Here is a 16,318-nt window from a genome sequence, read left to right as displayed (position 1 = left end):
CCACCAATGAAGAGATCACCTCTTCTAGGAGAGGTCAAAGGCAAAAGAGGGATTGCATACTTCTGCCTTCTTTTGTCATTCATTAGCCTATAATCCTTGCTAAGCAGCAAGTCCATGGCTTTTCCTCTTTTTTCAAACATCTCTGGAAAAAATTGCTCACAGCTTCCTTTGTCAGCCTTGGATCAGAGTGTTCAACTCCTGACAGAAGTGTTACATTGGCAGCAAGAATGCCTTTGTTAAAGTGTTAATCTGCCATTCTTATCCACCTCAGCATCTACTGGCAGACAAGTAGAGATTTTAACATGCAATGACTTGTAGACCACTTTGGCTACATGTAGGCATATTGTATATCCAGGACACAGTATCAGAGAAGACTTGACTCCTGAAGACACTCCTCTCAGAAAGTAAATATCCTCTCCCCATTTTCTCTTCTGCATCCAAAATTTGACTCAAATATATTCTGCACAAAGTATGTATATCCACTGTAGCAACACAGGTAGATGGAAAGGTAATTTTGCCCTCACATTAGAAGTCCCAAAAAAGGTCCATCGTACATAAAAACAGAAAAAGTTTAAGTTTTGGCATATTTTTGAGAATATGTCCATGTCTGGAAAGAAGTTACTAAAAATACCTCTTGCAATTATAAGCACACTGACAACTCTATAAAATTCAACTCAGAGCATCATAAAGGGAGCAGGGTTCAACTTATTTACAATAAACTACTTCCAGGAACTTAGTGAACAAATATGCAAACATGGCTAGAATGCCAGATAGAGAGAAAGCAGAACTGAGCGAATATTGCCAACCGTTACAACAAACCTTTGAGAAGGATGGAGGAAGTAAATTGTCTTCCAAACAAAACATTGGCTGTAGAGTTTTCAGAATTACACATAAAAAACAATTACCTGTAATCAAGCTGGCGACTAGGGGGATGGTCATCCCTCGGCCATCTATATCCTGGATCATCCTACAAAAAGAAGGAACATCTGAAGACCATAATGCAATATATGGCAAAATCCAATTTTTAAAAAATCCATTACTTTTCTACCATACCTTAAACAAACACAACTTAATGTATCACTTTTCCCATTTACTTGACTACAACTCAAACTAATATTTACAGCACACCTCCACTCAATTAACATGCTTTCAAGCATAAACATTAGACATGGGCTATTCATATTCATATCCCTGGGGATACAAACACAATCCACAGCAGCATGGAGGCACATTCTCTTTCCCCAGAACTGCCTGGTCTGCTGACCAATCGCCACTGATCAATCACTGCACAGAACTCCGTCATCATTGCTGCCATGTCAGTTACAGAAGGAGCCCAGTTGGCTCTTCCCTGCCTCCCTGCAGAGCTGGCCACTCACTGGCTGAACGAGGAGACTCCCTGTCCCGCCTCCACTCCAAAGAGGTCAGTTAAGCAGGGAGAAGAGGGCTGGGCTCCTTCCACGATTGGTGCAAGAACAATGAAGCTGAGCACCACAAAGGGGTGTGTGGAATGGCCAGTTCTCGGGGAAGGGAATGGGCCTCTGTGGGACCGAGGTTTGTATTAGTATCCCCAGGATACAAATCCAAATAGCTCATGTCTAGTAAACATAGTAATATTGTGTCTTGCATCACAAAATCAGCAAAAAAGTAAAATTAAAGGAAAAAGGAAAGCAAAAATGAAGTGCTCAAACTGATTTCAAAGATAAAAGCTGGATTTGATCATGAGATATGCATAAATTATCAGGCACAAACACAGAGAAATGTTCTGCAGTCTCATCTGTCTAAGAGACAATGGCTGAAATAACGTTGCCTAGCACAGTCAGTTGCAGACAGAACAGGCCTGTTTCAATCAATGGAACTTATATAGAAGGTGAGTCACCAAATCTCCACTGACTCAGGAAGTTTATTCTATTGTGATTTACTATGCTAAGCAACAGGATTTTGGCCAATAGCACTGTATTACCAATAAGATGCAACCAAACATAGCTCATTAGCACTGCGGAAATCCATCCCAGAAAACAACACAAAAAAGCTAAAAAAAACTCTGAGGAGTATGCACCACCACAAGCGTAATGTCATATGTTAATTTTCAATATTGGAGTCATAGCATCAGGGCTTCTTTACCACTGTGATTACAATGAATCAGACAGTGGTTACAATGCCAAATCCAGATATCAGTTTTTTATTCATATGACCATTAATTCAAGATGGAACGATTAAAACCCATCTGGGACATGGGGCTTCCAACAATACGCCCATGAGAAAGAAAAACAAATATTAAAACTTACAATTCTGTGTGGTGGTCCACTTCTCCTTTCAAAACCACGACCTTCACCATAGTCTCTGTAGCCCACAGGAGCATGACTGTATTCATATCTGCTGTAACGCCCTTCCGCAGGTCGCTCTGGAAGAGGTGTTTTCTTGGGTGGGAAGTTCACTACTCTGTGATAGTCATCCTAAAAATTGGAATTATACGCAACATCTTATTTTAAGGCATCTATTTTCAAAACACAGTCTTTTTAAAGTTCGTGCTTCTGTTGAAGAGATAAATTAAAATGCCCATGCTTAACTTCATGATACATTGTGGTGACCACACAAAATAAACCTTTGGAAATAAAAATATCTTTGAAGTAGAAAGAGAGAGTTCTATCAAAACCTGTCAATTTTTTCCATTATTCTATGAAGCCTTCACTATTACTTCAAATTTGTTGCACAACTTTTCTTTCAATGGCTGCTCATAAATATTTAGCACAAGATCCTTAAACACTTCAGAAGGCCTTGCTTAGTTAAAAACTCACTCAAACGAATGAGGAAAAGACTGGATTCAGAAGCCGGGAATCTTAAGATCATTTTCCTTCTGAATAATTTTTTGAAGGGTATGTTAATGAAACCTGTCAATTGTTTCTGAAAATAAAATATTGTCCACCTTTATATAATACCAGTCAAGTGGTTGAAAAATGCTTCAAGCCCTCTTTGTATAATATCACTATATTTTGCTGTTTATGACTCTTGGGTTTTGCTGATAGCTTTTTGGCTGTAATATATAAAAATAAATCACTCTTGCCTTGAATGTTTTTAAAGCAACTATTTCATTCCCTGTCAAAAGTACATTTGTCTCATTTTTTTAAAAAAGGAACCTATATTTTTTCCAGAAAAGCAGTCCAGAAGTGATCAAACAGGAAACTTAAAAAATAAAGTACGACCCCCTATCTGTAGGATCAGTATCCACTGATTCTTTTATCTGAAAATATTAAATATTAATATTAAAAGAAAAAATGCAGAAAAAACATATTTTACTAGAACTGGCCACTAGAGGGCGGCAGAGACTATGCTACATAGCATGATCTCTGACTACTAAGGCCTCTCCTCTCCCAAGGTTTATCTGGGAAGATCTGGAGCTGCTCCTTCTACTTGCTGATTTATTCAAAGGCAAGGTTCCCTCTAAGCCAGACGTGCACAACTCCACCTCCCTCCACGCAGCTCTCTTCCTTCTCCGTGCAGTGATTGCGTTCAACCCCTTTGGTTCCAATTGCGACAGACGTTCTGTGGGGGGGGGGGGGCAGAGTTGTGCCTGCATGGGTGAAGTCCCATGTGCAAGAGGTGGAGCCCCACCCAGCAGGGCTGAAAATTATAAGGGACGATGCCCAGAGATTAAAAAAGTGTTACTGCCAGACAACCTAGGTGGGAAGATAGGGGCACTTCCAGCTGACTTGCTTTGCCTTGAGGCCTGAGAGCACGCCAGCAAACAGCTCTGCATGCAGGTGAGTGACTTCCCTCAAGGCGGCAGCGGTCTTCTTGCTCTGCCCTCCCTTTGGGTAACTATCAGGTTTGCATGGATTGGAGGAAGGGCAGGGGGGACTTTGTCCCTATACCATCCAGACAGTTGGCAAGGGTGGGGAGGGTGTCTGGTTTGGGGAGGTCAGATGTTTGCTATAATCTGTGTATTTCAGCATCCATAGGAGGGCTGTGGACATGAGTATCCTACTGTACACAACACCGTTGGGAAGGAAGGGAATCACTTGGCCTGGTGGCCAATGAAGCAGTAGTCAGAGAAGAGGAATCTAGAAAGGACCCAAAGGCATACCGAGATCACTAGGAAAGAAATTCCTATGTTCTCTGATGAAGAATTTCAGTATCAGGGCATCCAATCTTTCAGATAGGTTGCAAAGCCATTGCCAGTGGGATAGTAGTAAGGAAAGAGTTAGTTGCTTGATTCTGCACCACATTTTATTGCCTATTTTAATAATGGGAAAGACGTCATTTTGACCACATGCAAGCCTTTCTGTATCAGAGCTACAGTTGAGAGCTGTGGGTACACAAGCACTTCTTGTTCTTTCTTGAGACTCCTCTTTTCTTCCTTCTCCAACAAAGGAATTCTGATGTTGAAGAGGAAGCCATGGTAGAAACTTCCGCTGTGGTGGGAAGGGATGCTGCAGATTAGGTGTCCCCTTCTCTCTGCATTTGGAGAGATCAGTTGTTTCCTATAGTCCCAGGTATACCTTCATGTATCCACTTATGCACACGAGAAAGACCCTGGAAGGTGCTCTTCAGTGCAGCCTCTTGTTCAAGTGGGAACAGAAGACAGCTGAGCTCAGAAAAACTTTAGAAAAGGCAACCAAAGTATCTTCTTAGCTGTGTTCCAATTCTCAAGTCCCAGAGAAAAAAATTTCCAAAAGCTGAATCTATCATGAGAAATAGAGTGATTTTGCCCACTTATTATGATTAGCAAGTTATTGACTACAGAAAGAACCTCGTCAGCTATGTTATTTTTGGAGAGATAATTGGTATGAAGAACCAAGAAAAAATATGTATTATTGTGCATGAAGTGAGTTAAGGACTTAAAAGCTTTCCTAAAATATCTAATAATGTAACTACTGAAAATTACCAATATACAGTGGTGCCTCGCTTAGTGATCGCTCCATTGAGCAATGAAATCACTTAGCGGTGGGGTTTTGGCCATTGCCAGAGCGATCGCTTAGCGATGGCCCCATGGGGAAAAATTGCTTTGCGATGATCGCGGGGAAGCGATTATGGCAAAGCGACCCTTTTTGCACAGCTGATCGGCGGTTTCAAAATGGACGCTGGAAAAACAAAATGGCTGCCCACCGTTTTGCCTCGTGGCGCAGTGGTTAAATCGCTGTACTATAGCCAAAACTGTGCTCATGACCTGGGGTTCAATCCCAGGTAGTGGCTCAAGGTTGACTCAGCCTTCTATCCTTCCGAGGTCGGTAAAATAAGTACCCAGCTTGCTGGGGGGGGCAATGTGTAGCCTGCATAATTAAATTGTAAACCGCCCAGAGAGTGCTTGAAGCGCTATGGGGCGGTATATAAGCAGCATGCTTTGCTTTAGAGGCACCAAAAATGGCCGCCCCTATGGAGGATCTTCACCTAAGGTCAGTTTTTAAGCCCATAGGAACACATTAAACACATTTTAATGCATTTCTATGGGCTTTTAAATTCCGTTTAGCGATGAAATCACTTAGCAACATTTTTCCTGGAACGGTTTAACGTCGCTAAGCGAGGCACCACTGTACATGAAAGTTTTTAATTCAAATACCCCCCTCTCTTTTTCAAATAATTTCCAGTACTCATTCACTATCTAAGACTTAATACTGCTACAGTAAAACAGATAGCATACTCAGGGAAAGGTTTTATTACAGTACTTGGTAGCAGCAAAAAGTAAAGGTAAAAATTAAAGAAGGGATTACCAATACCTAGGCCACAGACTGTGGCTTCCAAGGATATTTTTCTTGCTCCAAAATTAGCCCCAAGTCCCATTATGGAAAAAAAGTGTGTTACCTATTTTAAATTTTGCTTAAACATCCTTACTGCTGTTCCTGCAGTCCTACAGAAGCAGCATCTTGTGCGTCAGGGTTTTGGAAGGATCTTTTAAGCCCATCACCCTTATTTTTTATAAAAGGAAGTTAGAAGTCCTTGTCCAGGTAATTCCTGTACTCGCTTAAAGAAAAGGAAATTGAAACTTCCAGGCGCAGTGCAGTGCACTGGGGGAGGATGTCTTCCTCAAATTTGCCAACCCTGAATTAAAATAAATTGCAGCACAGATCCTCTACAGATTAGCATGGTTTGGTAGGATAAAAATCTACAATAGTAGCACAACATTACACATTAGTATTACCTATCTGAACAGCAATATGCAAAATTTTGCAACTTGTTTTGGAATATGATCATACATGCAATTTAATTTTTGGCAATGATTTAAAAGTTGCACACCGAAACCACACATTCATTAGAAATACCTAAAGCAGATCCCATAGTAATTATTTCAGGGTAGAATGAAACACAGTTCAAAAATGCTTCCATAAATTAAGATCTCCACAATTAGCAGATTGTCAATCAAATCAAAGTTTTGCCCTTCATTGTACCCTCTAATTGAGTGGCTATTATAGCAAGAACTGACTGACTGACTACATATACCCTGTAAAATCTCATCGAATAGACTTCGTGTTGAAAAGGGAGATAACTTTCTGGCTCCTGTAAAAAAGAAAAATTAGAGACATCATAAAAAAGACAACAGGCTACTCTGCAGTGAACACAGACTCTATGTTTTTATTCTGTACACTACTGCCTTTTATTTCTTCTCCTTCAATCTACTGAGCATATACACAATGTTAAGCATTCACCCTCTAACTATATGCAATTTTCTTACTTAAGATATCTTGCCCTATGTATATGGAGCAAGAAAAGGTTGAAGCTAGGAGCAACCTCTCCAGTCATGAGCCTTCAACATTTCCAATTTCAGTCCAACCTCCCATATGTTCACATAGCTGGAGAATTGCCTAGGAATCTTAGTAAACAGGTGTCCCAGGGCGATGTGTGTGGCAAAGAAGAGTGCCGAAATATAGTGATCCAGTACAAACAGTGCCATTTATGATTGCTTGAAAAGCATGTGTACATAGTAAGAAGATAGAATGTTAACGTTTACTCATGGTCTGCCTAAATAAGGAAAACAATTACAGCCTAGGTAACAAATACTAATACCTGGAGTTGTATGCTGTCAAATGCATACTGCATGCCCTGTAAATGAAATAATTTGGAAATATTGTTTAAGAGCCATTAATTATTAAAGGATCTCAACTTAAAATAGTTTGTGTGCTATGGGTACTTCTATCTTATGTCATCAACAGAGATTCTCTGTGTTTAACTTCTATGATATCATAAGATGAATATAGCCAATGGCAAACATCAACTTTAACCAGCACATAAATAATCAAAAACTTTTAAAGAGCTCTGGAAAGAGAAGGCCTTTGCATGGCACCAGAAAGATAATATAGGTCATCAGGCGACTGTCCTTGTGGACAAAATTCCAAAGATACAGCACCACAATCCAATGCTCATTTTAAATGGCAAAGAAACTTGGGCCACAATTGCAGATGACCTCAATACATGGATGAGTTAGTAAGGGAATTGGTAGCAGATTTCAAAACATACAGGCCTTATTAGAAGAAACACCAGCCTTTAGCTTTTTCACAGCACTTGGCTTAGATCTGCCTTAGAAGTAGCCACTTTGGAGGATAGCCACTGCTTCTATGGAAGACACTCACTTCCTGAAAGCGGTTTTGACATGCTATTGTTTTTCATACTGTTCTTCTACACCTCCTCTGGCCTTATTGGCCAGAATACTATTGCTTGCGTATACAGCATAAATTAAAATGTCAAGCTAGTATTAGCAAAGGAGCTGTCACTTGTATTCCTCATAAGCACCAGTCATTTGACTTGCTGGGCAACCAGTGATTCTTTTAAGCAGTGAGAAGTCACCACTGTGATTGAGACCATTACACGTACACCTGCATGCATAAGTAATAAGATTCTGGCTGGTATTTTGTCTATGCAGATTATGATACCAGTATGGAAATCAAGTGAAGAAGGGCAAAGGGAGGAAATGTTGCAAGGTTCAAAAGACTGTGCTTCAGTCTAATCTAAACTGGGCCTGAAGGCTTTCCTTAATTTCTGAACTTCAGTTCTGCCTCTAGCCACTTTAAAATTAAATATCCAGCTGCTCTGCATTTCTTATCTAATCATTCAATTTAATGTTCCTGCAATTCTCCTAAAGCAAGGGAGAATACCAACATCAAAATGGAATTCAGACAGAGAATTCTACTTATGCAAGAATGTCTACGCAAGGCACTGTTTGCACTCAGAACTAGCACAAAAAGAAGAGGAGGAGGAAAAAAAGTCTTTGCTTCTGTGCGGAATTGCAGCCTGAAAATACCGATCACATCTGAGTCATTTCTACTGAACTAAATGGGATTTACCTCAGAGTAGATTGATTTAAATAAAATACATTTAAATTACAGCAGGGTTGGTAAAAATAAATTACTTTAAAAATTAAAAAAGGATTTTAAAAATTAAATCAGATTTGTAAATTTAAATTTATTTTCTGGATTTTAAAAAGGTGGTTTTTATCCACCTTGCAGTGATTTAAATTGTGGTTTAAATCAATTTGATGTAAATCAAATCCACCCTGCTTTTGAGAGAAATGCAGGCAATTGGAAAAAATAAGAGTAAAATAATCAGGTTGGGAGGGGTCTATAAGGCCATTGAGTCCAACGCTGTAGGTCCTTGCAGAAAAAGAACAGCCTTTGAATTCTTTGATCCAGTATGACACACTATGTTTGCAAATAAGGAGGAGGGATTTTTTGCCATTAATTTCCCATTAACAATGCAATGTTTAATTCATGCTATTTACAAAAAAACAAAAGATAGACTATGCTTAGGATGTTGCCTTTCACTGCCACAAGCATGAAATCAACTCACATATTCTCCTTATAACTATCATAAGCTGGGGGTGGGGGTTAAACAAGAAAAAGAAATAGAAAAGGCCTGCTGAGGGAAGCTATCTACCAAGGACTAAAGTTCTATCAGGTTGACGTTTTAACTAGCATTTTAAAAGCCTCAGAACCTCATTCTCAAATATCTGTGGTAGGCTATCAGAAATAGAGCTTTATGCAATTTAACAAAACACAGACCACACTTTTAGCATGTTGCCCAGAGAAGAAACTACTTCTGCTAACACAGAAGCTAACATCTGGTAAAGACAATCCTATTGCTGACATACACACAAGAGGAAAATTATGTACAGTGGTGCCTCGCTTAACGAGCGCCCCGTTTAACGAAAAAATCGCATAGCGATGGCTTTTTTGCCATCGCTTTTGCGATCGCACAACGATCTTGCCTATGGGGAAAAATCGCTTCGCGGGGACAGGCTGGGGGGTGAATCGGGAAGCTTGAAGCCTCCCCGCGCTGCTTACCCAGGCCGTTCCCGGACTTCTGGAAGTCCGAGAACGGCCGGGGTAGGTGGCGCGGAGAGGCTTCAAGCTTCCCGATCCACCCCCCAGCCTGTCTCCACCGCTTAAAGGGTAACCGGCGGTTGGTGGGATCCAATCCCACCACCCTCCCCCCGCAGCTTGGATCCGAGCCGCAGCGGCTACCCCATAGGCACCATTTTTCCCCAGCTGAGCGGCGGGAGCTTTGACTTCAAGCTCCCCGGTCCACCCCCCAGCCTGTCTCCGATGCCAGTAGCCTCCCCGCGCCGCCTACCCAGGCCGTTCTACGGCCGGGCTAGGCAGCGCAAGGAGGCTTTAAGTGGCGGGGACAGGCTGGGGGGTGAATCGGGAAGCTTGAAGCCTCCCCGCGCTGCTTACCCAGGTCATTCCCGGACTTCTGGAAGTCCGAGAACGGCTGGGGTAGGCAGCGCGGAGAGGCTTCAAGCTCCCCGGTCCACCCCCCAGCCTGTCTCCGATGCTGGTAGCCTCCCCGCGCCGCCTACCCAGGCCGTTCTCGGACACCTAGGTGTCCGAGAACGGCCGGGCTAGGCAGCGCAAGGAGGCTTTAAGCGGCGGGGACAGGCTGGGGGGTGAATCGGGAAGCTTGAAGCCTCCCCGCGCTGCTTACCCAGGCTGTTCCCGGACTTCTGGAAGTCCTAGAACGGCCGGGGTAGGCGGCGCGGAGAGGCTTCAAGCTCCCCGGTCCACCCCCCAGCCTGTCTCCGATGCCGGTAGCCTCCCCGCGCCGCCTACCCAGGCCGTTCTCGGACACCTAGGTGTCCGAGAACGGCCGGGCTAGGCAGCGCAAGGAGGCTTTAAGCGGCGGGGACAGGCTGGGGGGTGAATCGGGAAGCTTGAAGCCTCCCCGCGCTGCTTACCCAGGCCGTTCCCGGACTTCTGGAAGTCCTAGAACGGCCGGGGTAGGCGGCGCGGAGAGGCTTCAAGCTCCCCGGTCCACCCCCCAGCCTGTCTCCGATGCCGGTAGCCTCCCCGCGCCGCCTACCCAGGCCGTTCTCGGACACCTAGGTGTCCGAGAACGGCCGGGCTAGGCAGCGCAAGGAGGCTTTAAGCGGCGGGGACAGGCTGGGGAGTGGATCGGGAAGCTTGAAGCCTCCCCGCGCTGCTTACCCAGGCCGTTCCCGGACTTCTGGAAGTCCGAGAATGGCCGGGGTAGGCGGCGCGGAGAGGCTTCAAGCTTCCCGATCCAACCCCCAGCCTGTCTCCGCCGCTTAAAGGGTAACCGGCGGTTGGTGGGATCCAAGCCCGGGATGCCTGAAAGGCATCCCAATCCCACCACCCTCCCCCCGCAGCTTGGATCCGAGCCGCAGCGGCTACCCCAGCCATGGCTGGACTCTAGGGAGTCCAGCCATGGCTGAGGTAGCCGCCATGGGTCAGATACAAGCCACGGGGGGGGGGAGGGAAAAAAACGGAGAATCCGTTCCAATTGGAACGGATTAACCGGTTTTCAATGCATTCCCATGGGAAATGGTGCTTCACATAACGATGTTTTCACATAACGTTTTTTTTTCTGGAACCAATTAACATCGTTATGCGAGGCACCACTGTATATCTTGGCAGTAAATTGCTACTCCTTAACAAGGTGCTGGTTATGTTCTGGAATATCCACCTAGGAACAGAACTGGCAAATTGCTAATGAGCTGCAATTTGCTGCCAAGACTTAATCATTTTCTCTTACACACGTGTAAATCAGCAACAGAAAGATTTCATAGTAGTCCAGATTATCCCAATTAAGAAATTATGTACCCAATTAGTATATCCAGTTTTTAAAATTAATTATTGCCTAATGAATTTCTAAATATAGACCACAGAACATTTTGCAAGGAGCTACCATCAAGATTTCTAGCCCAATTTTCACATCAACAGTTTGCAACCTAAAATATAAACCTTCAATATATAACACAACACCAAGAATATTTATTTATTTATTTATTTATTTATTTATTTATTTATTTATTTATTTATTTATTTGATTTATATCCCGCCCATCTGGTCTGGTTGACCACTTTGGGCGGCTACTACTATTAACTAATTATGCCAAATATGCATTAAGAACCACCTACTTACATCAGGACGTGGAGGAAGTCGTTCTCGTGGAAGTCTTTCACAATCGTACCGCTCATCAGACCACATTTCATTGCTTCGGTATGCCACTAAAAAAAAGCTTGATTAGTAAAAACTGGTATTTGGCAATTGGGAAAAAGCATTAGTATGAGGTATATTATCCTACAATCAATCAATCAATCTTTATTTGCGGTCTCCAGCCCAATAAAATACATAGATGTAATATTTAAAATAAATATTTAAAATAAATGGAAGCAATTAAAACATTTCAAGTTAGCTATTATAAGTTAATAAAATAGATTACGCAGACATTATTTTTATGACAGGGTTAGGCAGAAGTCAAAAATTGTCTTTCGTGTTCTTTGGGCAGAGAAAAGGAATTTGGCCACTGATTCAGTAGTTGTCTTGTTTGTGTCACTTAAATATTTTATACATCAAATCAGAGCTACCTGGAAAGGCAATCATTATAGGCTTGACGAATTTGATAAGACTCATTTCTGTAAAGATTACACTCCAAAAGGACATGCTTCAAAGTTTCAATTTCCCTATCATTACAGGGAAAATTTGACAAAATTTATAACCAAGTGGTTGTTCTTAAAGTAGGTCATAAATGTACCAATCAGCTGTTTAAGGACTATTTTCGATAGTGACAAAAGAAAAACATCATCTGCATACAGCAGTAGGGGGTATTTGGTCTCTGCCAATATAGGAGGATGGAAGTCTGTTCCAAGACACCACCCAAGCAGATCTTTTAAATATAGATTAAATAATGTGGGGGCTAATATACAGCCCTGTCAAACCCCTTTATTAGCCTGAATAGGTTTGGTCAGGATTCCTTCTGTACCACATCTAACACGAAGTGTGGTACCCTGGTAAAGACATTTAATGAGCTATAGGAGTCTCTTACCTATAGAGGTTTTATATACCATATTTTTCACTCTATAAGATGCATCTGATGATAAGACGCACCTAATTAAATAATAATAATTTTAAAAAACCTCTGCCCCAGCTAGCTCATCATCTGGAAGCGCTCCCTGCCCCGGAAGCGGAGAAGGGCAGCGTGGTGGCAATGCGAAGCCAAAAAAGATGTCCCGATCGCCGGGTAGGTTGGGAGGGTTAAAAAAGACAACACTTGTTTTCTTTAAAATAAATAAGAATTTAAAAACAACTCCACCCCAGCCAGCTCATCATCCTGAAGCGCTCCCTGCCCGGGAAGAGGAGGAGAAGGTGGTGTTGGCGATGGCGGCGGGGGAATCTAGTATATGCTCCATAAGACACACATACTCCCCCCCCCACTTCTCGGGGGTAAGTGCGTCTTATGAAGCGAAAAATATGGTAATTTTGACCATAGTATATTCCTTGGGACAGAATCAAAGGCTGATTTTAAGTCTATAAATGCCGTATAAAGCCCGTTACCATAAGAGGACATATATTTCTCTGCAAGATGGCTTATAATCATACAGTGGTCAATTTCTGATCTACCCTTTCTAAAGCCTATCTGTTCCTTCCCCAAAATATTTTCCTCCTCTATCAAAGTGAGTAGTCTTTGATTTAAATGATCGGAGTACAATTTGCCCAGCACAGAAAGTAGACTGGTTGGCCTATAACCTCTTTCTCCTTTCTTAAAGATAGGTATTATTATGGCTTTGGACCAAGTGGTGGGAAATTTGCCTGAGTTATTAATATGGGTAAACAAGTTTGCCAACAGAGGTGCCCACCAATCCAAGTTAGCCTTTAGCATTTCAGGGAGAATAGCATCTATTCCCGGGATCTTGCCTGATTTCATGCTTCTAATCAGGGTTTTTGTTTCAGTCATTGTGACCAGTCTCCATGGTGGAATGACATTTAAATCTATAGTTGGGAAGAAATCTATTGAGTACTCTTTAATATCCCCAAATAAAGTAAATATATAATATATATCCTACCAGTAATATAAAAGGTCTCCAAAACTGGTTCAACCTAATAATACTAGTATTTCTAGGAACAGAAAAGTTCAAATGTATATAATAGCAAGCTTATACCATAGAGTGTACTAATATCATACTAATATTGTGTTTTCTCTGGTGAGATAGTCCAGTCAGATGGTCTGGATTCTTCAATCTTCTAGCAACTTTCTGCAGCAGGTTTAGAAGCTGGAGAATGAGTTTTGCTCTCAAGCATAGGTCTTTTGGTTTCATTATCCTGTCGCGGCTTGACTTAAACTCAGTGGTAGATGTGCAAATACAGTGGTGCCCCGCATGACGACAATAATGCATTCTGTTAAAATTGCTGTACAACAAAATCGTCGTCATGCGAAAATAAAACCCCCATTGGAATGCATTGAAAACCGGTTAATGCGTTCCAGTGGGGGAAATACCTGCTTGTGCAGCGAAGATCCTCCATAGGGCGGCCATTTTGTGATCCCTGTCTTGTGGAAATAGGTCCAGAAAACAGCAGGGAGCCATTTTGCGAACCGCCGATCGTTGTGCGAACAATCGGTTCGCAAAGCAGGGACCTAATCGTCGTTAAACTAAAAAATCCAGAGGAAACATCGTTTTGTGATCACTATAGCGATCGCAAAAAAGCATCGTCAAGCGATTTCATCGTTTAACAGGGTAAGCGTCTAGCGGGGCACCACTGTACAAGCACAAAACAGGCAGACCCTCAATTACTTTGGAGTTCTTGAAGAGTCTTGAGAATTCCACAGCCAGGTGTCTGCCTTAGGCCCCATTTGTCCGAAAATGAAGCAAATCTGTCTAAAGCTGCTTTAGATTTTGCAGCAATACTTAAAAAAAGTTAGGGGAAGGCAAAGCAGAGGACTCCGTTTGCTTACCATGCCTGATGTTCCTACACCGTGGAGTAGCTGCCTGATAGTATTTGCTCAGTAATGAGACTGTGAGGATGTATGGCTTTCATCCAAAGTTGAAAAGGCAAATACACTTCCACTAGCTTCTAGGAGCTTGGGAGTTCACAGCAGCCAGTCCACAGGGATCAGCAAGAGGAAAGTGGGAGCGCAAAAGCTCCCAACCCCCCCCCCTCTCCAACAAAGTCAGCAGATAAGGGATGAACCCAAGAAAAAGCAGAGACACCTCCAGAGTGCAATCGCCAAACAAGGGCCTGGCAGTAGTCCCAGATATAATAAGACTCAAGCTCTTCTATCTTCCTGCCTCACTAGCTGCTTGAAGGTCAGAACTTAAAGATATTCCCCCCTGCCTGTTTGAAACTCCGTTCTCTCTCTTCAAGACCAGGGTATTTATAATCCTTATCAGTTTGCTAGCAGAAGCAACACCTCCAGAACAAGTAAAGGTCAAATAGATAATGTCCACATTAAACTGCTCAGCTCCTCAACAAACATCCTTCTCAGAGGTGCACAGCTGGAAGTCAAGATTTCACAGCAGTATTTCACAATGAGGTAAGGGTTCTGCGCGCCCCCCAACTTCTAAGAACTTTTTTAAAAACATCTGTAGCATTCAGACAACTCAAAACTTAAAACAGAGCTTGAAAGAAATAAAAAGCAGCTCTATTAGAGCAAAAAGTGTAAAAAGCCACTTTCCCTCCCTGGTGTTATTTTTCTTCTGTTTTCTTTCCTAGGCTTCAGTTGTATAATACAGAGGCAACAAATATTTTCTAACGCCTCTGGGCAGCTCCAGCAGTCATTATCTCTGTGTTTGCTTTTGCCAAGGTTAACATTGTGCCTCCAGCCGGAAGGTAAAATAGCAGCCTCAATTATTTAAAAAGTAAAACCACATAAAATAAAAGTAAAATAAGGATAAAATCACTGCTGTTTAGCCACAAGTGATTCTGAGGAGAAGACGACAGCTTGACGGCAACTTGGAACACTCCTATTTACCATGTTACATTCTGTGTACACAGAACTCTTGTTTTATTAGAATAGCAATCGAACTGATTTTGGAAGACAGCAGTGTAACTGGAACCATCTACTGTACCAAGAGAGAGAGAGAGAGAGAGAGAGAGACTGCAAGACAGCATCTGTGTAACACCCAGAACAAGATCATGTAAGAGACCATGTGCATGAGAGAGATGGAGCAAAACCATTTGAGAAAGCATGAGGAAGTGTGGGTGGGTGTGACTGAGCAAGAAAGATTTTGAAGCAGCTAAGCTGCTACTTGGCTGCAGAGCCAGAGGTTGGGGATTTGATTCCCCACGGGGCTTCCAGGAGAGAAGTGCTAGCCTGCGTGGCCTTGGGCAAGCTGCACAGTCCCATGATATCCAAAGAAAAAGGAAATGGCACACCACTTCTAAATATTATCTACATAGAAACCCCTGAAAGCTACTATGAGTTAAAATTGACTTGATAGAACAAAATCATCACCATGCTTTTTTTAAACTCCAAGCTGACTAAAGATGTAATACCATTTCTTGAAATCCATGTATGGATTTTCCTAACCAGAGGAATAAGATAAATGAGACAGGAACAATTGTTTTATTTCAGCTGTTTCCAGTACCAGAGTTTGTATCAAAATAACTATAGACCTCTTCAATATCTCTAAGGAATTCAATGTCCAAATTCTTTTCACTTTATCATTTTCTTTCTTTCTTCTTTTGGAACAAACCACCCTACTACACTGTCTAGTCTCTCCTTGCTTCCCAAATGGGAGAGTTGCTACTTTCTCATGGTTTACTATCAAAAAGTATTTTCTCTTGTCTCTGTTTTCCAAAACAGAAGCAGAATCTCAAAGTAATGATAACTATATGCAGTGACTACACAAATAAGCAAAAGTGATGAGAGTTCTGAAATGTGTTGTTACCAAATAGACCAACGTGTTGCCACTTGTATATTTTACAGGATAAACAAAAATTCTAGAGAAAGAAGTAACAGTCCAACTTTTTTCAGGGCCAGGCATTCCTTAGTCACATTAGTTTCAATTGAGTTAGATATATGTATTGATTAGGTAAAGGTTCCTCTTGACATTTAGTTTGGTTGGGTCCGACTTTAGGGGACGGTGCTCATCCCC

The 16,318-nt window shown here is 42.2% G+C and overlaps 1 protein-coding gene across 32 annotated transcripts in view; it reads right to left on the bottom strand.

Annotated features, from left to right (window-relative positions):
* Nucleotides 1-16,318, bottom strand: part of PPHLN1 (periphilin 1) — a 44,846-nt gene that overhangs the window by 24,594 nt on the left and 3,934 nt on the right. For 7 of the 32 annotated variants that reach the window (XM_020799445.3, XM_020799436.3, XM_020799451.3 and 4 more), the window contains exons 3-7: nt 11,367-11,452; nt 6,997-7,032; nt 6,433-6,489; nt 2,286-2,453; nt 906-967 (exon numbers count right to left, since the gene is read on the bottom strand). In XM_020799445.3, coding sequence (XP_020655104.3) covers nt 906-967; nt 2,286-2,453; nt 6,433-6,489; nt 6,997-7,032; nt 11,367-11,452 — 409 coding nt within the window. Of the gene's footprint in view, nt 1-905; nt 968-2,285; nt 2,454-6,432; nt 6,490-6,993; nt 7,033-11,366; nt 11,548-14,175; nt 14,717-16,318 lie in introns of those variants that run through there. The other 25 variants (XM_020799454.3, XM_020799456.3, XM_078376869.1 and 22 more) reach the window with 13 other exon arrangements.

The sequence above is a fragment of the Pogona vitticeps genome, chromosome 5 (genome assembly GCF_051106095.1).
Source record: "Pogona vitticeps strain Pit_001003342236 chromosome 5, PviZW2.1, whole genome shotgun sequence".
Lineage (NCBI taxonomy): Eukaryota > Metazoa > Chordata > Lepidosauria > Squamata > Agamidae > Pogona > Pogona vitticeps.
Note: the sequence above shows the minus strand (reverse complement) of the source record. Positions and strands in the feature narration are given on the sequence as shown.